The sequence below is a fragment of the Hypanus sabinus genome, chromosome X1, assembly GCF_030144855.1.
Source record: "Hypanus sabinus isolate sHypSab1 chromosome X1, sHypSab1.hap1, whole genome shotgun sequence".
NCBI lineage: Eukaryota > Metazoa > Chordata > Chondrichthyes > Myliobatiformes > Dasyatidae > Hypanus > Hypanus sabinus.
Genome location: NC_082738.1, coordinates 32,390,863 through 32,418,223, shown reverse-complemented (window position 1 = coordinate 32,418,223; position 27,361 = coordinate 32,390,863). Strand labels below are relative to the sequence as shown.

Below are 27,361 nucleotides of genomic sequence, written 5' to 3'. Positions count from 1 at the left end.
CAGTCAAATGAAGCAGTGTTCCTCTGGGCCAAATTGGAAAACACAGTGCTAACAGTCATACATATCACATATAAGAAAGCAAACGCATATGAGATATCAGTAAAAGTTATTATCCAAGACTGAGTCCAAGGAGTGTTTCATCAGTCTGCAGACAAACTCTGTATGTGGTTAGACCAGGACTGGCTATTGGGGATATTTATATCGAGGCTCCTGAAGCTCTTGACTTCAATGCCATTAGTGTGAACAATGACGCCTGATGATGTGTGTGCATCTTGTGTTCCCCTCACTCCAAACAGCGGAGGTGACCTGTGCGCCAAACCAGTTCCAGTGTGCCACCACCAAGAGGTGCATCCCACGGGTGTGGGTCTGTGACCGAGACAATGACTGCATGGACCACTCAGATGAGCCTGCCAACTGCAGTAAGTGAGGATAAACGTGTCCCTCCCATCCCTGGGCTCATGGGGGATTACGGAGACAGGGAGGAATATAGTGCATGTAGGGGGTCACTAAGACAGGGAGGGATGTGGGGGTCACAGAGACGGAGAGGGGTGTGGGGAAGGGGGCTTCACAGAGATGGGAAGGGGTGTAGTGGAGGAAGAAGGTCACAGAGATGGGGAGGGAGGGGGTTACAGAGATCGGGAGGGGTGTAGAAGTTGGAAGGTGTCATAGAGACAGGGAAGGATGTAGGAGAGGGAATGGATCATGAAGACGGGAGGGCGCGTGGGGGTTACAGAGACAAGGAATGGGTCGCAAACCAGGGAGGATTGTAAGGGAGGGAGTGGATCACAGAGACAGGGAGTGGTGTAGGGGAAGGAGGGGGTCATGGAGACAGGAAGGGGTGTAAGACAGGGATGACTGAGTTGGTGGGGTTGAGTTAGGGGATGAATGTTGTAACTGAACAAAGTCACTGGAAAGACACTGAAGCTAGTGGATATAGAAGTGTTTATTTAGTGAAAACAAGCAACAGGCATCATTTTGAGACATTCTTGGAAGAAGAAGCCTGCTTGATCCAATATTACATGACATTTTTATATGCAGAAAATCAAAGGTAACAGGACAATTCTATAGTTACAGTGTATCTACAATGCTTCCTTTGAATTACATATAGTTTTCACACACTTCCATCTTTGCACCCACACTCCAGGCACCCAAAATGAATGTTAATTCACCACTGACTCTAGGCCGCATTCATGCATATGCAGGCATCTGAGGTCTAGTTGTTCGGAATTCCGTTTTAAATTCAATCTGCAATCCACATTCGAATCTGAAGATTGGTTGCTGGTTAAATTAATATTTGCTATATACTCTTAACTCCAGAATATGCCCTAACAATGTGGTCTGGGCTCAGTGAGGGTGGTATCTGCCTAACTCCCACCTTTCTTCTTCCTACCAGCCCAGATGACGTGTGGGGTGGATGAATTCCGCTGCAAGGATTCCGGCCGCTGCATACCAGCTCGCTGGAAATGTGATGGGGAGGATGACTGCGGTGATGGATCTGATGAGCCCAAGGAAGAGTGTGGTATGGTGTCTTTCCCCCTTTTTCCTACTCCCACCCTTTTTATGCCCCCTCATTGCTCCTCCTCCTCAACTCTCCTCCCGCTTCACCACACCTCGCTCCTCTCTGCAGCTGGGCGCTAACTCCTCCTCAGTGCCCCTCTTTACTCTGTTCCCCCTCCTTCCCACCCCTCTCTCTTCCTCCTCACTTCCCCTTCTTCTCACCACCCCTCTCATCACTCTCATTTTCCTCTCACTCTCTGCTCTCTCTTCCTCCCATCCTCTGCACTCCTTTCTCTCTCTGTCTTTCTCACTCCCTTTTCACTCCCTCCTTTCTCCACTCTCATATCACTCCCCTGCCTCATCAACCCCTCACTCTGCTCTCTCCCTCCCGTCTTTTCTCCATTCCCTCTTCACTCTATTCTCTCTCCCCTTCTTTGTCCACTCCTTTCTCACTCCTCCCTGACTAGTCACTCTCCCTCACACTCTCTGTGCCTCTCCTGCAGACGAACGGACCTGTGAACCCTACCAGTTCCGCTGCCGGAATAACCGTTGCGTGCCGGGCCGCTGGCAATGTGACTACGACAACGACTGTGGTGACAACTCAGACGAGGAGGGCTGCAGTGAGTCCCGCGCTGGTCCGTGGATTATCCCATGACTGGACTGTCTGTCCAGTCCCCCGATGGGTCTTCTGTCACCTTCCCACGGTGGGCTGGCTGCCCCTGACTGATCTTCACACACTGCACAGGCATTAGCGTCCACACAGAACACAGGAACAGGCCCGTCAGTTCACCGTTTCTAACCATGATGCTGTCCCTTCTGGCTGCATGATGTCCTTATCCGTCCATGCCATCAGACAGCCTCTTAAACCCCTCTATCACCACCATCCCTGGCAGCAGATTCCAGGCACCCATCACTCTCTGCATAACAAAAATACACTCCTTTGAACTTACACCTTCTTTCACCTAAAACATAAGCCACCTGTTGTTCGACATTTCGACCCTGGGGGAGAAATGTCTGCTCTGTCTATGCCTCTCATAATTTTATTAAGTTCCATCAGATCTCCCCTCAGTCTTCGCCACTCCAGAGAAAACAACGCAAATTTGTCCACCCTCTCCTTATAGCTCATGTCCTGTAATCCAGCTAGCATCCTGGTAAACCTCTTCTGCACCCTCTCCAAAGCCCCCACACCTGTCCTGTAATGGGGGCCAGAACCGAATTAAATACTTCAAGAGCATTTGCGCTTATGGGGAGCAAATTCAGAAATCAGAGGTGCAAAGGGACATGGAGGTCCTTATGCCAGATTCCCTAAAGGTTAACTTGCAGGTTGAGTCCATGGTAAGGAAGGCAAATGCAATGTTTGCATTCATTTGTATGTGGGGAAGGATAGATTATAAAAGCAAGGACGTAATGCTGAGACTTTATAAAGCACTGCTGAGGCATCACATGGAATATTATGAACAGTTTTGGGCCCCTTAACTAAGAAAGGATGTGCTGACATTGGAGAGGATTCAAAGGAGGTTCACAAGAATTATTCTGGGAGTAAAAGGGTTAATGTATGCTTGATGGCTCTGGGCCTGTACATGCTGCAGTTTAGAAGAATGAAGGAGGATCTCATTGAAACTGACCAAATATTGAAAGATCAAGATAGTGGGGATTTAGAGAGGATATTTCCATCAGTGGGTGAGTCCAGGACCAGAGGGCAGAGCCTCAGAATAGAAGGACATCTCTTTATAATAAAGATGAGGAGGAATTTCTTAAACCAGAGGGTGGTGAATATGTGGAATTCATTGCCACAGACGGCAAGCATGTCATGTCCATTTGTGTCAGTACTGTCAGGATGCTGTGGTCTTGCACCCCTAGATCTCTCTGTACATCAGTGCTCCTGAGGGTCCTGCCTTTTACTGATAATGGAGTTCCAGCTGGAGGAACTCAGTAGGTCAGTGTTCAGATAGAACATAGAATATAGAACCACAACGCTGTGCTGACCTTTTAACATACTCCACCATCAGTCTAACCCTTCCCTCCTACATAGCCCTCTATTTTTCTATCATCTACGTACCTATATAAGAGTGTTTTAAATATCCCTAGTGTACACATTCCATGCACTCAACACTTCCTATGTAAAAACATCTATCTCTGACATCTCCCTATTCTTTCATCTTCTGGCATTGACCACTGCTGCTCTAGGAAAAAGGTCTCTGGCTGTCCACTCGATCTGTGCCTCTTGTCATCTTACACGCTCATCCTCCTTCACTCCAAAGAAAAAGCTCTAGCTTGCTCAGCCTTTCATCATAATCCAGGCAGCATACTGGTAAATCTCCTCTGCACCCTTTCTAAAACTTGTCTGGTAACTTTCAGTGATCTATAGATGTGGACTGCAAGATCCCTCCGTTCCTCCACACTGCTCAGACTCCAGTCATTAACCCGGTATTCTGCCTTCAAATTTGATAGTCCAAAGTGAATCCCTTCACATTTTTCTGGGTTGAACTTCACCTGGCCCTTCTCAGCCCAGCTCTACATCCTGTGAATGTCATTTTGTAGCTTATGACAACCATCCACACTATCCACAACTCCACCAACCTTCATTTCATTTGCAGACTTACTAACCCACCCTTTCACTTCCTCGTCCAAATCATTTATGAGAAGGGACAGATTCCCTGTCCCTTGTACTGCACGACCCTACCCAGGAAGGCAAGAATGCCCTGTGCCTTCCCTACTATCCTACCCACTTGTGGAATGTGGCACCCAGCACTTGCGCAGGTGAGGGGAGGTCTGTGGATTGGGGTCCACATGCGGATCAGGGACAGCAAGTGTGGGGTGAAGGGCAGTGTAGAGCCTTGGAGCCCAATTTGGCTGTCTGCGGTGGGGAGTGGGTAGTAGAAGTGGTGAGGGTGACAGGCAAACGCCAGCTCCCTGGCCATAATCTCTGTTGCTTCTGTTGGTGTACCGTCCAGCTTAGTTTCAGCTCATCTTCCGTTAACACCATTTCTGACTTTTATTTGACCCACATGGCTCGATTGATGTGAAGAGTTACCTGCCAGCCCTGTGGAGCCTTCACCATTTTGACCACATGCGTGTGTTGGTGTGAGACTGTTAACCTGGGTGTCTGCCTCTGCTCGTATATATTTTCTTGCATTGTCTCTTGAATTCTCATGAACCCATTGTCTCATTATGTCTTTTTTTACTTTCTTGTGTTAACACTGTCACTGTGCTTGAGGGCGCATTCATGAGGTAGGTTTGGTCTTCATGGAGTGAGCTGTTCAAGTGTATGTGTGTATGTGTGTGAGAGAGAGAAAAGGATTGGAATCACACACAAACTGCTGTAGCAACTCAGTGGGCCAGGTAACATTTGTGGGTGGAGAGGAATTGTCCACTTTGGGAACTGAGGAATTGCTTGGATGTGAAGGTGTGATTGCGATGAAGTTTCCGTGGTTTTGTGTGTGTTTATAGACTGCTCTGTGAGACGGAGTGGCTCAGTACTTCCATCTGTCCCATCCCCCAGGTCCAAAAACCTGGGTTCGATCCTGACCTCCTGCACTGTGTGAGTGTGTGTGTGTGTCAGTGTTAAGGAACATGTTCAGTGTGTGTCATGTTTCTGTGTGCACTTGTCTATGTTTGTATCAGTCTATGTGTTTAGATGTGTGTGTGTCTCAGGAGTGTGTTGGTATAAGCGTATCTGATTGTGTGCGTGTCTGTCTGTGGGTGTGTTTTGAGTCATGGGATGGTCTCAGTTTCAAACCCATCACCCTTCTCCACCTCCCTTCCTCCCCCAACCCCTCATGCGAGAGGATCACTGCCATCAATGACCTACACTCCTCTTCTTCCCTCCACCTTCAGCTCCTCGTGCATGCTCAGAGAGTGAGTTCGCCTGTGCCAACGGGCGCTGCATTGCTGGGCGCTGGAAATGCGATGGAGACCACGACTGTGCAGATGGCTCTGACGAGGTAACAGTAGCACCTCACAGTATCCCCTTAAATCCAAACCACAACGACCCCATTCAGTGTCCCCTTAACCTTCCCCCAGCTCCTAGTGATTTCCAACATGCCCCTTCCTGCTCCCCCAGCTTCTTTTGTAACCACCTCCCTCTCTCTCCCACAGAAAGACTGTGTGGTGCGCTGTGAGGCTGACCAGTTCCAGTGTCGCAATGGTCACTGCATCCCCCACCGTTGGCACTGTGATAATGACGCTGACTGCATGGATGGAAGTGATGAGGACAACTGCGGCTCAGGTAACCTTGAGAGATGTTGTGGGGGTTCACCAAGGGTTGGTGGAGGGGCTGAATGGGTGTGTTGGGGGAGGTTAAGGGGGACTTTGGTGGGATGAGATGGTTGGATTGAGTGGGTGATGCTGCCTGTGTCAAACTGTGGTAGTGTAAGAGGGGGGCAAAGTGATGCTGGTGTCCTGGCTAGTGGTGCCTTTGACTGATTTGTCCTCTTTCTCTCTCACCTCTCTGTCTGTTTCCCCAGTGGTAAGGACCTGCCCTCTGGATGAGTTTCAGTGTAACAACACTCTCTGCAAACCGCTGGCTTGGCGATGTGATGGGGAAGATGATTGTGGGGACAATTCAGATGAGAACCAGGCTGAGTGCTGTGAGTATGGAGGGGAGGTGGAGCACTGCCGTGTGTTAAATGAGCTTACACCACAGTTTTTCTGTTAGACTGTAGGATTTCGGAGCTCAATTAGGTCCTTCAGCCTATCAAGTCTGCTTCACACGAGGTTACTTAACAAGCTATGAGCCGTGGTATTACAGGAAAAAACCTAGCGTGGATAAAGCAGTGGCTGATTGGCAGGAGGCAAAGAGTAGACTATTGGTAGTGTATTTCCAGACAATATGAAGATAAGTGGAAGGGTAGGTAGTTTTGAAGAAGTAGACCACAGAAGGACTTTGACAAATTAGGAGAATGGGCAACGAAGTGGCAGATGGAATACAGTGTCTGGTTATGTACTTTGGTGGAAGAAATGAAAGGGCTGACTATTTTCTAAATGGAGAGAAAATACAAATAACTGAGGCGCAAAGGGACTTGGGAGTCCTGTACAGGATTCTGTTAAGGTTAATTTACAGGTTGAGTCTGTGGTGAGGAAGACAAATGCGATGTTGGCATCATTTCATATAAAGCAAGGATGCAATGTTGAGGCTTTGTAAGGCACTGGTGTGGCCTCACTTGGAGTACTGTTAGCTGTTTGGGATCCCTTAGAAAAGATGTGATGAAACTGGGGAGGGTTCAAAGGAAGTGCACGAAAAGGATTCTAGGATTGAATGGCTTGTCATATGAAGAACGTTTGATGGCCCTGCACCTTTACTCACTGGAATTCAGAAGAATGAAGGGTGACCTCATTGAAACCTATTGAATGGTGAAAGGCCTCAATAGAGTGGATGTGGAGAGGATGTTTCCTATGGTGGGAGAATCAAAGGTAAGAGGACACAGCCTTAGAATAGAGGGACATACTTTTAGAATGGAGATGAGGAGGAATTTCTTTAGCCAGAGAATAGTGAATCTGTGGAATTCGTTGCCACAGGCGGCTGTGGAGGCCAAATCTTTAGGGGCAGAGGCTGATAGATTCTTGATTGGTCAGGGCATGAAGGGATATGGGGAAAAGGCAAAAGATTGGGCCTGAGAGGGTAAATGGATCAGCATGATGAAATAGCAGAGCAGACTCAATGGGCCAAATGGCCTAATTCTGCTCCTATATCTTACGGTTTAATCAATTTCGGATGAATTTTTTTTTCCTTTTCGACTTCATTCTCCCATCTTTTTCCTCATAACCCTTAACCCCCTCACCAATCAACAACCCATCCATCTCTGCCTTGAACCACCCCACCTCCCCTTCCACCCCTGTTTCACCACAGATCCACCACCCTTTGGCTGTAGAAATTCCTCTTCATCCCAGTTCTAAAGGGACATCCTTCATTCTGAGGATCCTCACTGATGGAGATGTCCTCTCCACGTCTGCTCTCACCAGGCCTTTCAGTATCCAGGAGATTCCAGTGAGGTTGATTCCTCCCCCATTGTACTGTACTCCATCAAGCACAGGCCCAGAGATATCAAATGCTCCTCGTACGTCAAGCCGTTCATTCCCAGGATGGTCTGGTGAGCCTCCTCTGGACCCTCTCCATGGACAGCACAGCTCAAAACTATTATCTTTGAATATAGAACAATAAAGCAAAGGAACATTCAGAAATGTCTGTGCTAAATAAGATGGCAGGTTAATGTCCATATCCCTCCATTTCCTGCATATTCACATGTCAGTCTAACAAAATCTTAAGCACCCCTATTGTATCTGCTTCCACCACTATCCCTGGCAGCACATTCTAGGCACCCACCACCCTGTATGTAAATAAAAACTCCTTTGAACCTTCCCCCTCTCACCTTAAATGCATTCTCTCTGTCATTAAACATTTCGACTGGGGGAAAAGATACTGGCTGTCTACTCTATCCGTGCTTCTCATAATCTTATGAATCTCTATCATGTTCCTCTTCAGCCTCCACTGCTTCAAAGAAGTAGAACCTCTCCTTGTAGCTCTTGCATGCCCTCTAATCCAGACAGCATCCTGGTGAACCTTTTCTACACCCTCTCCAAAACCCTCAAACCCTTCCTGTAATGGGATGACCAGAACTGCACACAATACTCCCAAGTGCAGCCTGACCAGACTTTTATACATGTGCAATGTAACTTCCTGGCTCTTGTACGCAGTGCCGTGACTGATGTAGGCAAGCATGCCATCCACTGCATTAAACTCACTACATCATGACATGTGTGTTGAGTTGTACAGTGTGGAAGCAGGCCCTTAAGCCCGACTGGTCCATTGTGTCCAAGATTCATGTCTCAGCTGGTCCCATTTGTTCATGTTCATCCTATATCCCTCTAAACCTTTCCTATCCATGTACTGTCCAAACGTCATTTAAATATTGTTAATGTACCTGCCTCAACCGCTTCCTCTGGCATCTCAGCTCGTTCCACCCACCCACCACCATCTATGTCAAGAAGTTGCCCCTTAAGTTCCTATTAAATCTTTCCCCTCTCAACTTACACCTAATGCCCTCTAGTTTCTGACTCCCCAATCCTGGAGCCAAAGGCAACGATCATCCCCCTCATCTATGCCATCAACTCATCAACCTCCTTCAGTCCTGGAAAAACAGTTCCAGCCTGTAGAGTGTCTCCTTATAACTCAAGCCTTCCAGACCTGGCAAATCCTGGTGAACCTTTTCTGTAGCCTGTCCAGCTCAGTACCATCCTTACTGTAGCTAAACCCAGTTCCATGTGCCTCCTGTGATGTGTTAAATGCAGCACTCTATAATCTAGGCAGTGAGGAGGGAGTGCGCCTGATGGAGGGGAGGTGAGGAGGGAGCGCTGTGCTGTGGGAGAGGAGGTGAGGAGGGAGCACTGTGCTGTAGTGAGGGGCGAGTGAGGAGGGAGAACTGTGCTGTGGGAGGGGCGGTGAGGAGGGAGCGCCGTGCTGTGGGTGAAGAGGGAGCACTGTGCTGTGGGAAGAGTGGTCAGGAGGGAGTGCCTTGCTGTGGGAGGGGTGGTTGAGGAGGGAGCGGTGCACTGTGGGAGGGGTGGTGAGGGGGGAGCATTCTGCTGTGGGAAGGGTGGAGTGGAGGAAGCACCATGCCGTGGGAGGGGCAGTGAGGAGGGAGCACTGCGCTATTGGAGGGCTGGTGAGGAGGGAGCAGTGCACTGTGGGAGGGGCTGTAAGGAGTGTGCACCGTGCTAAGGGAGGGGCGGTGGCAGCAAGCACTGGTGGTCTGAACTGTCCTGAGAGGTTATTTGCTCACTCCTCTCCTTACAGTGAAGTTCCAGTGCCCACCAAACAGACCGTTCCGGTGCAAGAATGACCGGGTGTGTCTTTGGATTGGTCGCAGATGTGATGGAGTGGACAACTGTGGAGACCACACAGACGAAGATGACTGTGGTAATAGTGTGTGTCTGATCTGTGTGTGTGTGTGTGTGTGTGTGTGTGTGTGTGTGTGTGTGTGCCCGCTTGCACGTGTGCATCTCTGCTCTGTGTGTCCATATTGTGAGTGTGTATCTCAGTGTGTGACTGTCACTATGAGCATATGTGTGTATGAATGTAAGATAAGAAGCATACATTAAAAAGAGTGACTGTCGGATGCTATTTATATTTCTGTGTGCAAGCATGTGTATCTATATCCCAGTGATTGTTGGCTCTGTACAGCAGTGGCATTTTTCTGGAAATTGGAATTGGTTTATTACTGTCACACGTACTGAGATACAGTGAAAAGCTTGTCTTCCATACTATTCATTCAGATCAGATCATTACACAGTGCATTGAGGTAGAACAAGGTAAAACAATAACAGAATGCAGAATAAAGTGTAACTGTTACGGAGAAAGTACAGTAAGGTGTAGGGTCATAGCAAGGTAGATTGTGAGGTCAGGAGACCATCTTATCGTACTAGAGAACCATTCAATAGTCTGATAACAGCGGGGTAGAAGCTGTCCTAGAGCCTGGTGGAATGTGCTTTCAGGCTTTTGTATCTTCTGTCCAATGGGAAGGGGGAAGAGAGAACGCCTGGGGTGAGTGGGGCCTTTGATGATGCTGTCTGATTTACTGAGGCAGTGAGAAGTGTAGACAGAGTCTATTTTGGCCTGTGTATATGTCTCTGTCCGAGCATTTGTATGTGTACATATCTGTACCTGAGCATTTATTGATGCAGGTTTGAGAGTATCAGTGAGACAGTTAGATGAATGTTTAACAATGCTTTTGCACCAGCGATTCGGCCTCTTGTCACCACACAGAGGAACAGGTAATCCTGGATTTCTGCATTTACAAAGATCTGCCTCTGTTTCTTCCCTGGCTGCAGAGAAACCGACCAGCAAGCCCAGGGCCTGTGAGAAGGGGCAGTTCACCTGTTCCAACGGCAAGTGTATCAGTCAGCGGCTCGTCTGCAACAACTGGGAGGACTGTGGCGACGGAGGAAGTGACGAGCAAGAGTGCTCCAAGAGTAGGTGCCATGTGGGGACAGGGCAAGTGGGAGTCGGCACTGCACTGTGGGAGGGACAGTGAAGAGGGAATGCTGTGGGAGGGGTGGTGAGGCAGGAGTGCTGTGGGAGCTGTTGGCAAGGAGGAAACGCTATACTGGCAGGAGCAGAGAGGAGAGAATGCTGTGCTGTGGGAGGAGAGGTGAGGAGAGAGTGCCACACTGTTAGAGGGGCAGCAAGGAAAGTGTACTGTGGGTGGTTGGCAAGGAGTCAATGCTTTGGGAAGAGAGGTGAAGCAGGAGCACTGTGGGAGGTGTTGGAGCAGAGGGATTCATGAGAGACTGAACAGGCTGGGATTGTTTACTGGAGCAGATAAGATGAACGATTAGTCTTTTTGCTTAGGATAGTGGAGTCTAGAGGGCCCAGGTATAAGGTGAGAGTGAAAAGATTTAATAGGGACTAGAGATGCAAGAAGTGTAGTGACAGGGTAGGGTCTCCTCCAACAGTCTATAAACTCCTTGCCACAGTGCTTCGGGATTGAATTTATGATTAGGAGAACTCAAGGATTTGGAAGAGGGCTTGTTGTGGATTTGAGCCATATGGGAAGAATGGAGAGCTAGAATTCTCTCCACTGAACATCCACAAGAGTATCAGAGTCTTTGAGGACATGTCAACTCTGTTACTAGTGTCACTGACGTGTCTCCTTCATAGTTGCATGTCTTTGGAGGCTGGCTGATCCTTCTAAAAGGACCTGTCTTCTGTCCCTCTGGAGTGCAGGTCCACAGTGCAGGGTGAACAAGGGGATCTGTGGAGACAACGCAGAGTGCAAGGAGAACAAGAGGACATCGTACTGCGTCTGTCGGCCTGGCTTTAATTACAACCACGATCAGCGCCAATGTGAAGGTGGGTGTCTCTGGGTGGAGAGAGTGGGAGGGGCAGCGAAGAGGGAGCAACGTGCTGGAGGAGGGGCGGTGTCAAAGAAGCTTGGGGAGAGAGCTGGTGAGTGTAAAAGGAGCAGGAAACGGGGTCCTGGTGGGTTGAAAGGGAGCGGAATACGGATTCTTTGTGGGTTTAAAGGGAGTGGGAAATGGGGTCCTGGTGGGTTTAAAGGGAGTGGGAAATGGGGTCCTGGTGGGTTTAAAGGGAGTGGGAAATGGGGTCCTGGTGGGTTTAAAGGGAGTGGGAAATGGGGTCCTGGTGGGTTTAAAGAGAGTGGGAAATGGGGTCCTGGTGGGTTTAAAGGGAGTGGGAAATGGGGTCCTGGTGGGTTTAAAGAGAGTGGGAAATGGGGTCCTGGTGGGTTTAAAGGGAGTGGGAAATGGGGTCCTGGTGGGTTTAAAGGGAGTGGGAAATGGGGTCCTGGTGGGTTTAAAGAGAGTGGGAAATGGGGTCCTGGTGGGTTTAAAGGGAGTGGGAAATGGGGTCCTGGTGGGTTTAAAGAGAGTGGGAAATGGGGTCCTGGTGGGTTTAAAGGGAGTGGGAAATGGGGTCCTGGTGGGTTTAAAGGGAGTGGGAAATGGGGTCCTGGTGGGTTTAAAGAGAGTGGGAAATGGGGTCCTGGTGGGTTTAAAGGGAGTGGGAAATGGGGTCCTGGTGGGTTTAAAGAGAGTAGGAAATGGGGTCCTGGTGGGTTTAAAGGGAATGGGAAATATGGTCCTGTTTGGATTTAAAGGGAGCAGGAAACGGGACCTTGTTGGTTAGTGTTGGCTTCTTAATTCTGGCTGTTGCAAGGGGGCAGGTCTGGCTCCATTGCCACCTTAGCTCCCAGTCAGCTGTCCTCTGTGTAAGAGCTCTACTGGGCAAGTGGACATACCCCAGAAAAACCCCTAATGTTGTAAGAAGAGCTATAACTGGGATGTATAAAAATCTTCATTAAATATAGCAGCTCCTTTGGAGAGAACATAAAAACCTCCCCTATGCTTATATGTCCAGTCCCTTAGAATACCTTCCCACAACTGATGTTCAGTTATCGGCTCAGTGGCCTATAATTTCCTGGCTTATTCTGAGAGCCTTTCTTAAACAGCAGAACAACATTAGCTATCCTCCAATCCTCCAGCACCTCACCTATGGCTAAGGACATTTTAAATACCTTTGCTAGGCCCCCCACAATTTCTGTACTAGCCTCCTAAAAGGTATGAGGGAACAACATGTCATGCCCTGGGGATTCATTCACCCTAGTTTTCCTCAAGACAGCAAACACCTCCTCCGCTGTAATCTGTATATGGCCCATGACGTCACTGTTTTTTTGCCTCACTTGTATAGACTCTGTGTCCATTTCTTTCAGCTTTCCACATTAATTACTGCTCTGATCTCCAAGAGAACCAATTACGTCCCTTGCTATCCTTCTGCTTTTAATATACTTGTAGAAGCCCTTGGGATTCTCCTTCACCCTGTCTGCTCAAGCAACCTAATGCCTTCTTTTTAGCCATCCTGATTTCCCTCTTTAGTGTTCTATTGCACTTCTTATACTCTTTAAGTACCTCGTTTGTTTCTACTTGACTATACCTGCTATGTACCTCCTTTTCCTTCTAACCAGTGCCTCAATATCTCTCGAAACCAAGGTTCCCTAAACCTGTTATCCTTGCCTTTGATTCTGAAAGGAACATACAAACACTGTACTCTCAAAATTTCACTTTTGAAGGCCTCCCACTTGCCAAGCACACCTTTGCCAGAAAACAAACTGTTCCAATCCACATTTGCCAGATCCTTTCTGATATCATCAAAATTAGCCTTTCTCCAATTTAGAATCTCAACCCAAGGACCAGATCTAACCTTTTCTATAATTACCCTGAAACTAATGATATTATAATCACAAGATCCAAGTCAATCTGTGGAAAGTTAAAATCACCTCCTGTCACAGCCTTTTTTTTTTCTTTGTAACTGTCTGCTATCTGTCTACATATTTATTCCTCCAAATCCCATGGACTGTTGGGTAGTCTATAATATAATCCCATTAATGTGGTCATTCCTTTCTTATTCCTCACTTCCACCCATATAGCTACAGTAGATGAGCTCTCCAGCCTGTCCTGCTTAGCATTGCTGTGACATTTTCCCTAACTAGTAATGCCATCACTCCCGCTCTATCTTGTCTAAAACAACGGAAACCCCGGAATATTGAGCTGCCAGTCCTGTCCCTCCTGCGACCAAGTCTCACTAATGGCTAAAATGTCACTCTGGTTCCCATTGCCCCTGCATCTATAGTTTTACCCCGCCCCCCCCCCCCCCCCCCCCAAATGCCGCATTAGCAAACCTTCCCGTAAGGATTTTAGTCTGTTCCCCCCTCTCCCCCCACCCCCCCAGTTCTGGTACAAACTGTCTGTACAGGTCCCACCTTCCCTGGGAGAGACCCCAATGATCCAAACATTTGAAGCACTCCCTCCTACATCATCTCCTTAGCCACGTGTTAAACTGTATGATCTTCCTATTTCTGGCCTTATAGCACGTGGCATGGGTAGAAACCCTGAGATTACAACCCTGGAGGTCCTGTCCTTTAACTTAGTACTTAACTCCCTAAACTCACTTTGCAGGACCTGCTCACCCTTCTTACCCATGTCATTGGTACCAACGTGGACCACGACCTCTGGCTGCTTACCCTCCAACTTAAGAATGCTACAGACTCCATCTGAGATGTCCCTGATCCTGGCACCTGTGAGGCTAAATACCATCCAGGAATTTGCTTCTCATCCACAGAACCTCCTGTCTGTTCCCCTACCCAGTGAATCCCCTGTCACTGTGGCTTGCTTCTTTGTCCCTGTTTCCCTTCTGAGTCACAGATCCAAACTCAGTGCCAGCAGCCTGACCACTGTGGCTTTCCTCAGCTCGGTCATCCCCACCCAACAGTATACTTGTTATTCAGGGCAATGGCCACAGAGGCACCTGGCACTGGCTGTCTATCTGCTTTTCCCCCCTCTGTGCAGTTACCCAGTTACCTGTGTCATGCATTTAAGGTGTAACTACCTCTCAGTATCGCTTGTCAATCAACCTCTCAGCCTCCCGTATAGTCTGGAGTTCCTCTAGCTCTAATTCCTTAACCCCGCTCATGTTTTTCAAATCTTGCTCCCACTATGCACAATCCAACAGCTGCTAGTGATTTGTGGCCTGCAAAATATCCCGACTGACCCCACTCAATATTTTTCAAAGCTCGCTCCTGCGTTACGCAATACAGTGTTTCCTTGCGATCTGTAGTGTGCAGAATACCCTGATTGAACCTGTTCACTATTCTTTTCAAATCTCGCTTCCGTTGTGCACAGTTGAACTTCTTGCAATCTGCAGTGTTCAGAATGTCCCAACTGAATCCGTTCTCTTTTTTTTTAAATCTTGCTCCCACTATGTACAATCCATCAGCTCCTGGAGATCTGTGGTGCACAGAAAGTCTGAACTGCCCTCACTTTTTTTCAAATCACAGTCCTGCTACCAATCCAATGTCTCCTAGCGAACTGTTGCGTGCAGAATGTGCAGACTGGCCATGCTCACTTTATTTCCCATCTCGCTCCCAATACATACATTTCTTCTTGATATGTGTTGCGCAAAATATTCTGTCTGTCCCTGCTCACTTTTTTCTCAAATTTCGCTCCCGCTGCACACAATCCAATGTCTCCTAGCGATCTTTGATGCGCAAAATATCTCAACTGCCCTGCTTGCTTTTTTTTTACAAATCTCACTCCCACTATGCACAATCCAAAGGCTCCTAGTTTGAAAGTTGCAGCAAGGCAAGGGTTAAAAATAACACCCAGGCAAGGATGGTATTGTGAACAGTGACTGATCTTGCAAGTAAAGGTTTTAAACATACAGTTTGTCAAATGGGCAATACTCATAACTGCTTATCAATTCTGTATAAAAATGGCATTTTTCTGTTCAGAATTCAGAACAGTGTGGTGACAGAGGCCATGCTGTTCTCCCTGTGCACAAGTAAATTAAAGTGTGGTTGAGGAACGAGTGCAAATTTTTTGGAGTCCAATTTATTGGTGATGGCACTAGCAATCTGTTGCACACAGATGTCCTGACCGAACCCACTTGCTTTCTTCCAGATCTTGCTCCTGCTATGCACAATCCAGCAGCTCCTCATGATCTGTGGACCACAGAATGTCCTGTCTGAACCTGTTCACTTTTTTCCCCAAATCTCATTTTTGATTCACACATTATAATGGCTTCTAGCAATCTCTGGTGTTTAGAATGTCCTGACTGACCCTGCTCACTTTGTTACAAATCTCGCTTCCTCTATGCAAAATCCAACAGCTCCTAGCAACCTCTGCCATGCAAAATGTCTGAGTTACCCTGCTCGCTTTATTTAAAGTATGTCAATAAATGAGTGCGAGTTTTCAGCGTCCAGTTTATCATCGATGGCACTAACAATCTCAGGCGCGCAGACTGACCCAACTGAACCCACTCACTTTACTTCAAATCTCACCCCCGCTCCAACAGCTGCTCATGATCTGTGGTGTGCAAAATGTCCCAACTGCCTTCGTTTGCTTTTTTATCAGATCTTGCTTCTGCTACACACAATCCAATGTCTCCTAGCGATCTATGGTGCACAGACTGACCACACTCGCTTTATTTCAAATCTCGCTCCCAATATGTACAATCGAATGATATGTGTCGCGCAAAATGAACTGACTAGCTACGCTCACCTTTTTCAAAGTTTCTTGCATTTCCTCATGATCTGTGGCAAGCAGAATGTCCTGACTGATCCTGTTTGCCTTTTTTTTTCAAATTTCACTCTTGCTGTACGCAATCCAGTGTCTCTGAGCAATCTGTGCGCAGAATGTGCAGACTGAGCCTGTTAATTTTATTTTCAGATCTCATTTGTGCTATGCACAATCTAGTGGCTCCTAGTTTGGAAGCTGCAGCAAGACAAGGGTTAAAGATAATGTTCGAGCAAAGGTGGTATTGTGAATGATAGTTGATCTTGAAAGTAAGGAGTTTAAACATACACGTTTACCAAATGGTCAATATCTGTAACTGCTCATCATTTCTTTAAAAAAATAGCAGTTTTCCGTCCTGAACAGTGTGGGTGACAGGGGCCATGCTGTTCTCCTTGTGCACAAGTAAAATAAAGAATGTTGAGAAATGAGAGGAAATTTTCAGAGTCCAGTTAATTGGCAACAATACTAGCAGAATGTCCAGAGATTTTCAAACCTTGCTTCCACTATGCAAATCCAATGGCTCCTAGCGATCTGTGGGTGCAAAATATCCCATCTGAACCCGTTCATTTCTTTTTTCCAAATCTCATTCTTGATATGCACAATCCAATGTCTCCTAGCAATCTCTGGTGCGCAAGATGTCTCAACTCTCCCCGCTTGCATTTTTTTCAAATTTCATTCCTGCTATGCACAATCCAGTGGCTCTTAGTTTGGAAGCTGCAGCAAGGCAAGGGTTAAAAATAACGTCCTGGTAAGGATGGTATTGTGAATGACAATTGATCTTGCAAGTAAAGGTTTTAAATACACAGTTTGCCAAATGGTCAATATCTGTAACTGCTCATCAATTCTATACAAAAATCTCCTTTCTGTGTTCAGACTTCAGAACGGTGTGGTGACAGGGCCACACTGTTCTTCTTGTGTGTAAGTAAAATAAAATATGTTGAGGAATGAGTGCGAGTTTTCAGAGTCTGGTTTACTGGCGATGGCACCAGCAATCTGTGGCACACAGAATATCCCAACTGAACCTGTTTGCTTTGTTACAAATCTCACTCCGGCTATGAACATTCCAGTGGCTTTTTTTGCAAATCACGCTCCCACTATGCACAATCCAAGCGGCACCTAGTTTGGAAGTTGCAGTAGGGCAAGGGTTAAAGGTATGTCCAGGTAAGGATGGTATTGTGAATGACGATTTATATTGCAAGTAAGGGATTTAAACATTCACAGTTTGCCAAATGGTCAATATCTGCAACTGCTTGTCAATTCTATATAAAATTGGCATTTCTCTGTTCCGAATTCAGAACAGTTTGGTGACGGTCCACACTGTTCTTCTTGTACACAAGTAAAATAAAGTATGTTGAGGAATGAGTGCAAGTTTTCAGAGTCCAGTTTATCAGCGATGGCACTAGCAATCTCTGGCATGCAGAATGTTCCAACTGAACCCACTCACTTTACTTCAAATCTTACCCCTGCTATGCACAATCCGACAACTCCTTGGTATCTGTGGTGCACAGAATGTCCCGACTGAAACCATTCACTTTATTCAAATCTCACTCCTGCTATGCACAATCCAAAGGCTCCTAGTTCGGAAGCTGCAACAAGGCAAGGGTTAAAAATAACATCCAAGCAAGGATGGTATTGTGATTGGTGATTGATCTTGCAGGTAAGGAATTAAAAAAAAACAGTTTACCAAATGGTCAATATCCATAACTGCTCATCGATTCTATATTAAAGCAACATTTCTCTGTTCAGAATTCAAAACAGTGTGGTGAGAGGGGCCATGCTGTTGTGCATAAATAAAGTATGTTGAGAATGAGCGCATGTTTTCAGAGTCCTGTTAATCAGCGATGGCAGTAGCAATTTGTGGTGCGCAGAATGTCCCGACTGAACCTGCTTGCTTTTTTTTTCCAAATCTTGCTTGTGCTACGTACAATCCAATATCTTCCAGTGATCTGTGGTGCACAAAATGTCCTAGCTGAACACGTTCGCTTTTTTTCAAATCTCATTCTGGATGCGCGCATCCTAAAGGCTCCTAGCAATCCCTGCTGCGCAAAATGCTCCAACTGTCCCCACTAGCTTTTTCCAAATCTCATTCCACCTGTGTAGAATTCAATGGCTCCTTGTTTGGAAGCTGCAGCAAAGCAAAGGTTAAAAATAATGTCCAGGCAAGGATGGTATTGTGAGTGGTGATTGAACTTGCAAATAAACGTTTTAAACAAGTACAGTTTGCCAAATGGTCGATATCCATAACAACTGCTCATCATTTTATATAAAATTGGCATTTTTATATTCAGAATTTAGAACAGTGTGGGTGACAGGGGCCATGCAGTTCTCCTTGTCCTCAAGTAAAATAAAATATGTTGAGAAACAAATGCAGAGTCCAGTTAATTATTGATGGCCCTAGCAATCTGCCACGCAGAATGTCCGACTGACCCCACTCGCTTCTATTTCAAATCTCACTCCCGCTATGCATAATCCAATGGCTCCTCGCTGTCTCTGGTGCTCAGCTGTCCCTGCTTGCTTTTTTCAAATATCATTTACGCTACGTACAATCCAATGGCTCCTAGTTTGAAAGCTACAGCAAGGCAAGGGTTAAAAATAACGTCCAGGCAAGATTGCTATTGTGAATGACAATTGATCTTGCAAGTAAAGAATTTAAATAAACGCATTTTGCCAAATGGTCTATATCTGTAACTGCTAACAGTCACCTTTCTGTGTTCAGACTTCAGAACAGTGTTCTCCTTGTGTGTAAGTAAAGTAAAGTAAAGGAATGAGTGCGAGTTTTCAGAGTCCAGTTTACTGGCGATGGCACCAGCAATCTGTGACACACGGAATATCCCAACTGAACCTGTTTGCTTTGTTACAAATCTCACTCCGGCTATGAACAATCCTAGCGATCTGTGGTACACAGAATGCCCTGGCTGAACCCATTCACTATTTTTTAAATCTCTCTCCCACTACATGCAATCCAAAGGTTCCTTGCGATCTGTGGCATGCAAAATGTCCTGACTGAACCCGTTAACATTTTGTTTTCAAATCCCGCTCCCAGTACTCACAATCCAGTGGTTCCCAACTAAACTTGTTTGTGTTTTCAAATCTTGCATACACTATGCACAATCCAACCGCTGCAGCTTTACCTTGCAGCTCTTGAATTTCCAACATCAGCATAATCTCATGTGGTCCCCTCTATTGTTAACAGTGTTGAGGGATGGCCCCAGGATATTAATAGATATAGCAGACGTGAACTGCGCATAGTGGCAGGGATATGTCAATAATGATGCGTTAATATGGGTGGTAGCCACTCAACGCCATCTGAGTTCTCAACCTAACAGTTTGGTGACCAACAATTGACAAAGTTTATCTATTGACACAGGAGGTTCTTTTTTAATTTGTTTTTAGTTTCTTTAAAGATACTATTCATTGCAATATTGAGTTTCTGTTTCTTTCTTTGAATATTCTGCTTTTTTAAAATCACGAATTAAGTTTATTTCCTTTGGAAGCTGGCTGGGGAATGCCACCAGTATGCACTGCCATCAGTGACGACAGCACACAGAGCATGAAAAAACTCCTACAGTGACTGCAGCTATCCTCCCACAGCGATCTCTCCTCACCACCCCTACCGCAGCACAACACGTCCTTTCACAGCATAACACTCGTTCAATCCCCACCCCACTCAATCCCCATCGCTCATCCCACTGTGCGCCCTCCTTACCATGCCTCCCACAGTTTGGTGCACCCTCCTCCACTCCCTCCCATAGTGCAACACTCCCTCTCACAGTGTGATGCTCCCTCCTTACCACCCCTCCCACAGCAGGGTGCACCCTCTGACAAGAGTGTCGGGGCAGAGGTGAGTGTAGTTGCTATTACTAAGGAGAAGGTGCTTGGGAATCTAAAGTCTGAGGGTAGAAAAGTCACCTAAGCCATCAGATGACAACACCCCAGGGTTCTGAAGGAAGTAGCTGAAGAGATAGTGGAGGCATTAGTAATATTTCAAGAATCACAGTTTCTGAAATGGTTCTGGAGGACTGGAAAATTGCAAATGTCACTCTACTCTTCAAGAAGGGAGAGAAGCAAAAGATAAGCAATTATAGGCCAGTAAGTAGTTAATATGACTTAAGTGGTTGGCAAGATGTTGGAATCCATTATTAAGCATGAGGTTTCGGAGTACTTGGAAAAACATGATAAAATAGGCGGAAGTCAGCATGGTTTCCTTAAAGGGAAATCTAGCCTGATAAATCCATTGGAATTCTTTGAGGAAATAACAGACAGAATAGACAAAGGAGAGTCAGTGGATATTGTTCAGTTGTATTTTCAGAAGGTCTTTGACAAGATGCCATTCATGAGGCTGCTTAACAAGAGCACAGGGTATTACAGGAAAGATACTAGCATGGATAGAAGCTTGGCTGACTGGCAAGGAGTGGGAATACAGGGGGCCTTTTCTGGTTGGCTGTCGATGACTAGCCATATTCAGCAGGAGTCGGTGTTGGGAGGGTGGTTTGAGTATCCTGGAAACTGCTCATCTCCTGGGATTTTCATGCACAACAGTCTGTAGTGTTTACAGAAGTTGGTGTGATATACAAAAAGCATCCAGTGAGGGGCAGTTCTGTGGGTGAAAATGTTAATAAGAGAGGTCAGGAGAATAGTCAGACTGATTCAAGTTGACAAGAAGGCAACAGTAACTCAAATAGCCACACGATACAACGGTGGTGTGGAGAAGGAGCATCTCTGAACGCACAACACATTGAACCTTGAAGTGGGGCTACAGCAGCAAAAAACCACAAATGTACACCTGGGGGCCATTCCTGTGGTCTCTATTATTTACACTCCTATACCTGATAAAGTGGCCACTGAATGTATATCAATGACTTGTTGATGGAATTGATGGCTTTTTGGCCAAGTTTGTGGGTGATACGAAGATAAGTGGAAGGGCATGTAGAGTTGAGGAAGCAGGGAGTCTGAAGAAGGGCTTAATGAATAAAGTGGGTAAAGAAGTGGCAGATGGAATACAGTGATCTGGAAGTGTACAGTCATGCACTTTGGTAGAAGAAATAAAAGAGGACTATTTTCTAAGCTGGGAGAATGATCAGAAAGTGAAGTTGCAAAAGGACTTGTGAGTACTCGTGCAGGATTCTCTAAAGGTTAACTTGCAGATTGAGGTGGTGGTGAGGGAGGCAAATGCAACGTTAGTATTCATTTTGTGAGGACTGGAATATAAAAGCAAGGATTTAATGTTGAGACTATGCGACACTGGTCAGACTGCACTTGGGAGTATTGTGAGCAGTTTTGGGCCCAATATCTAAGAAAGGATGTGTTGGCATTGAGAGGGTCCAGAGGAGGTTTGTGAATATCCTGGGAATGAAAGGCATTAGATGGTTCTGGGCCTGTACTCACTGGAGTGTAGGAAAATGAGGGGTGATCTCAATGAAAACTATCAAATATTGAAGCATCTAGACAAAGTGAACATGGAGAGGATATTTCCAGTAGTGGGGGATTCTAGGACCAGAGGTGAGGAGGAATTTCTTCAGCCAGAAGGTGGTGTATCTGTGGAATTCATTGCCACAGACAACTGTGTTATATTTAAAGCAGAGGTTGATAGATTCTTCATTAGTAAGGGCATCGAAGTTTACAGGGAAAAGGCAGGAGAATGGGGTTGAGAGGGATAATAAATCAGCCATGAAGGAATGGGGGGGGGGGCAGACTCAATAGGCTGAATGGCCTAATTCTATTTTGTATGGTTACTACCTCTCTTGCAGTGTGGCACTTTCTCCTCTGCCCCTTCCACAGCATGGCAACCCCTTGCCACTGCTCCTACAGCACTCCCTGCTCAGCCCCCCTCCTCCTCACCCCACCCACAATGTGGCGCTCCCTCCTAAAAGAAAAGCATCTTTGACCATGTTTGTGTGTGGCAGTGTTGGGGACACCGTGGGGACAGGGGTCTCAATGGGAGATTGTGGGCTGGTTAATTGAGCAAAACCATGTTCACTTTAGGGCCTCCCACTGCAGGCTGGGAGGTGGACGACTTTAGCGCTACTGACCTCAGTTTTCTTTTTTTTCTTTTTGTGGTTTGAATTCACTCCTCAAGATAACAACGAGTGCCTGCAGTTCGGAGTGTGTTCCCAGTACTGCAACAATACCAAGGGCTCTTACATGTGCACCTGTTCGAAGAACTACGTGAAGGGACACAACCACACCTGTAAGGCAGAAGGTAACCTCCTCCCTCTCCTTCATCTCCACCTTTCCTCTCCATTCACCTAGAGAATTGGAATTGGTTTATTATTGTCACATGTACAATGAAAAGCTTGTCTTCTATACTGTTCATACAGATCAGATCATTACACAGTGTATCGAGTTAGAACAAGGTAAAACAATAACAGAATGCAGAATAAAGTGTTACAGAGAAAGTGCAGAGCAGGTGGGCAATAAGATGCGAGGTCATAATGAGGTAGTTGTCCTCAACAAGGGTCAGCAGTGGAAAGGGTGAGCAGTTTCAAGTTCCTGGGTGTCAACATCTCAGAGGATCTATCCTGGGCCCAACACAAAGAAGGCACACCAGTGCTGTACTTCGTTAGGAGTTTGAGAAGATTGGGTATGTCACCAAAGACTCTAGCAAATTTATACAGATGTGCGGGGGAGACTGGTTGCATCACCGCCTGGTGTGGAGGCTCCAATGCACAGGATCGCAGAAGGTTGTAAACTCAGCCAGCTACATCATGGGAACAACCCTCCCCACCGTCGAGGGCACCTCAAGACAGTGGCACCCATCACTGAGGACCCTCACCATCTGGGACATGCCCTCTTCTTGGTACTACCATCAGGGAGGAGGTACAGGAGCCTGAGGACACACACTCAGTGTTTCAAGAACAGCTCCTTTCCCTCCGCCTTCAGACTTCTGAATGGTTCATGAACCCACAAACACGACCTTTTATTTAATTTTGTAATTTATACTATTTTTATATCTTTGCACTGCACTGTTGCAGCAAAACAATTGTGGGCCGAAGGGCCCGTATTGTGCTGTAGGTTTTCTATGTTTTTATGCCTCTCATAACCTTAGAAACCTCTGATAGGTATCCTCTCAGCCTCCTTCAGAATCAGGATTGTGTTTACTATCCTGACATACTGTATGTTGTGATTTTTTTTTCTGGCCGCAGTACAGTTCAAGACATGAAGATTAGTATAAGTTACAAAAAAAAAGTAGTGTTCTTGGGTTTGTGGACCATTTGGAAGTCTGATGGTGGAGGGGAGGAAGCTGTTCCTGAATTGTTGAGTGTGCTTCTTCAGGCTCCTGGGCATGTCCCGGATGGTGAGGGTCTTCAGTGGTGGAAGCCACCTTCTTGAGGCACCACCTCTTGAACATGGCCTCAGTAGTGGGAAGGGTTGTGTCCATGATGGAGCTGACTGTGTCTTTAACCCTCTGCTGCCTCTTGTGATCCTGTGCATTGGATTCCCTTTACCAGGCAGTGATGCAACCAGTCTGAATGCTCTCCACCATAAATTTCTAAATATATGCAAGAGTTTTTTGATATACCATGTTCTGTTGAAACTGGGTAAGACATTGGCAAGGCCTAATTTGTAGTATTGTGTGCAGTTCTAGCCACCTACCTACAGGGATAAGTTTGAAAGAGTGCAGAGAAAATTTCTAAGGATGTTGCCAGGAAGTGACCTGAGTTACAGGGAAAGGTTGAATAGATTAAGACATTATTCCCTTGAGCACAGGAAAATGAATGGAGATTTTATAGAGGTATTATGAGAGCTGAATGCTTGCCTGCTTTTCGTTTAAGGTGAGATGGATGAAATATTTTTTTAAAATCTGGAGAACATCTTCACTCAGAGGGTGGAATGAGTGTGGGACAAGCTGTCAGTGGAAGTGATAGAAGCAGGTTCAATTGTAACATTTAAGGGAAGTTTAGATAGGTACATGGGCAGATAAGAGTCTGAGAGTAGGTAGATGGGACTCGGCAGAAGATGAGCCTGACATTGACTAGATAGGCTAAAGGGCTTTGTTCTGTGCTGTAGTGCTCTATGACTTTATAACCAGGGAAAACAAACCCAGGCTGTCCAATCTCTCTCCATAACTAAAATCATCCAATCCAGATAGCATCCTGGTGAATTTCCTCTGCACTTCCTCCGGTGCAAATCCCACCTGCAGTGTGGTGACAATACTCCCAGTGCGGTCCAACCAGTGTTTCATGAAGTTGCGATATACCAACTTGTATATTCACTACCTCGCCTCGTGAAGCTAAGCATGCAATATACCTTCTCCAGAACCTGAGATGTTTCCCTCTAATACAGGGGTTCCCAACTTGGGTTCCTTTGCATAAAATATAGTTGGGAATCCCTGCTCTAATGTGTTCTTTTAAATGCCTCTGAAATGCCTCTATCATCTCTGATTCCACGTCTTCCTTCAGCAGCACATTCCAGGTGCTCACCACTCTTGTGTAAACAAAACAAATCTTTAATAAACCAATTAGTCTGATTCCTGCACTCACAAGCCTGTTAAACATCAATATGTACGCTGCATATTTTCTCCCTCTCTGTCTCTCTCACACACTGGCACTCCCTTACTGTCCCAAGCACTCCCTCCCTCTTTCTCACACTCTCCTGATTGCCTTTCACTCTTTCACACTTGGTCATCACTCCAGCTCTCTCTATCACTGTCTCCCATTCCTCCCTCACCATCCTTCCTTCCCAATCATTCACTCCACTTCTCTCCCCCTCACTCCATCCCTCCCTCTCTCACACACATTCCATCACTCACTCTTCTGCACTTCCTCCCACAATAATAACCAATTTACTGATGCTCCCCCTAGGCTCGGAACAGCAGATCCTGTACATTGCAGATGACAACGAGATCCGCAGCCTGTATCCATTCAACCCCAACTCAGCCTACGAGCAGGCGTTTCAGGGCGACGAGTCAGTGCGGATAGACGCTATGGACGCCCATGTCAAGGCTAATGTCATCTACTGGACCAACTGGCACACGGGCAAGATCTCATACCGGGATCTGTCTGCCACTTCTGCTTCTAATCGCAACCGTAGACAGCTGGACACTGGCGTGGTAGACCTCAATGTGAGTGTGGCGGGAGCTTCCCTCCGACCCTTGTCTCCTGGCAGAGGAGAGAGAGGATGAGGGAAGGGGGGTAAAACGGGAGACAATGGGTAGGCTAAAAAAAAAGGGGGAGAGGGGAAGAGGAAAGGGAGAGTGGGGGAGGAGAGGATCCCTTGACAATCTCCTGGTAGAGGGAGGGAGAATGTGGAGGACAGTGTGAATAAGGGGGCGTAGAGGAGAGCTTCCACCAGCCTCATTCTCCTGGTGGAGGTGAGCTAGAGAGACGGGGAGAAGGGGTGAAAAGCATTACCCTCCGACCTCAGACTCTTGATGGAGGTCGGCAAGTGGGAGGACATTTTGTTCATGGCACTTAACTTCAGCACCACCGTCCTTCTCTGGTCAACTTCCTTCTTCTTCTTGCCTCTCTCATTCCCTGCATCTCCTTCCCTCTCTTCCCTTATTCCTTCTTTCCTTCTCCATTCCCTCTCCCTTAATTCCCTCTTCCCTCTCTTTCACTTCACTGGACTTTCACACATCTGCCTACTCACCCTCCCTCACCACCTTTCTCTCCCTTCAATTCCTCCTTCCCTCTCTCCCTTCATTCTGACAATCCCCTTTTGTCTCTTGTACTCCTCTGCACTCTCATTCTCACCCCCTTTCCCTCATTCCTCCCCAGATTCCTGGGCTGAAGATGCCCCGAGGCATCGCAGTGGACTGGGTAGCAGAGAACATCTACTGGACGGATTCTGGGCGAGATGTTATTGAGGTGGCCCAGATCCACGGTGAAAACCGCAAGACGCTGATCTCCGGGATGATCGATGAGCCTCATGCTGTGGTTGTGGACCCACTACGGGGGTGAGTGCCACTCACGGGTGGAGGAAGTGCATTCTCTTAAGGGGTTGTCTATTGGTGAAGAGGCAGGTATGCAGGGGAGGTGAAGTGGCTCTGCTGGTGAAAAATGAAATCAAATCCTTAGAAAGAGGTGGCATAGGATCAGAAGGTGTAGAATCATTTTGGGTAAAGCTAAGAAATTGCAGGAGTAAAAAGACCCTGAAGGGAGTTATATATCGGCCTCTGAACAGTAGCTAGATTGTGGGATACAAATTAGAACAGGAGATAGAAAAGGCATGTAAAAGGGGCAATGTTACGATAGTCATGGGTGATTTCAGTATGCAGGTAGATTGGTGCTGGATACAGAGAGGGGTATTTGTAAAACACCTAGAAGACAGCTTTTTAGAGCAGCTCATGGTCAAGCTCACTTGGGGAATCAAATGTTCTGGATTGGGTGTTGTACAATGAATTGGAATTGATCGGAGAGCTTAAGGTAAAGGAACCCTTTGGGGTCAGTGATCATAATATGATAGAATCACCCTGCAATTTGGGAGGGAGAAGCTACAGTCAGATGTATTAGTATTACAGTGGAGTAAAGGGAATTACAGAGGCATGAGACAGGAGCTGGAGAAGATGGATTGGAAGAAGACACTAGCAGGGATGACGGCAGAACAGCAACGGCTGGAGTTTTTGGGAGGAATTCAGAAGGCGCAGGGTGTATACATCCCAAAGAAGAAGAAATATTCTAAAGGTAGGATGACACAACTGTGGCTGAAGTCAAAGCAAACACAAAAGCCAAGGAGAGGGCATATAATGGAGCAAAAATTAGTGGAAAGTTAGAGGATTGGGAAGCTTTTAAAAACCAACAGAAGGCAGCTAAAAATATCATTAAAGAAGGAAAGGATGGATTAAGAAGGTAAGCTAGCCAATAATATTAAAGTGGATAACAAAAGTTTCTTCAGATATACAGTGCCTATAAAAAGTATTCACCCCGCTTGGAAGTTTTCATGTTTTATTGTTTTACAATATTGAATCGTAGTAGATATAATTTGGCTTTTTTGACTCTGATCAACAGAAAAAATATGACTCATCAAATCATCGCTGGTGCAGCCAATTGATTTTAGAAGTCACATAGTTAAATGGAGATCTCTGTGTGTAGTCAAGGTGTTTTAATTGATTGTAGTAAAATTACACCTGTATCTGGAAGGTACAACTGCTGGTGAGTCAGTATCCTGGCAAAAACTACACCATGAAGACAAAAGAACACTCCAAAGCAATTCTGTGAAAAGGTTATTGCAAAGCACAAGTTAGGAGATGGATACAAGAAAATTTCCAAGTCACTGAATGTCCCTTGATGTTAAGTTAATCATCAAGAAACGGAAAGAATATGGCACAGCTGTAAATCTA

The 27,361-nt window shown here is 46.3% G+C and overlaps 1 protein-coding gene across 1 annotated transcript in view; it reads left to right on the top strand.

The window, feature by feature from the left end:
- Window positions 1-27,361, top strand: part of LOC132384773 (low-density lipoprotein receptor-related protein 1-like) — a 337,602-nt gene that overhangs the window by 301,253 nt on the left and 8,988 nt on the right. Inside the window, 12 exon segments of the mRNA XM_059956253.1 lie at window positions 297-419; window positions 1,394-1,519; window positions 2,001-2,117; window positions 5,335-5,441; window positions 5,596-5,725; window positions 5,964-6,086; window positions 9,290-9,412; window positions 10,324-10,464; window positions 11,219-11,344; window positions 22,160-22,282; window positions 24,885-25,144; window positions 25,800-25,978. Coding sequence (XP_059812236.1) covers window positions 297-419; window positions 1,394-1,519; window positions 2,001-2,117; window positions 5,335-5,441; window positions 5,596-5,725; window positions 5,964-6,086; window positions 9,290-9,412; window positions 10,324-10,464; window positions 11,219-11,344; window positions 22,160-22,282; window positions 24,885-25,144; window positions 25,800-25,978 — 1,678 coding nt within the window.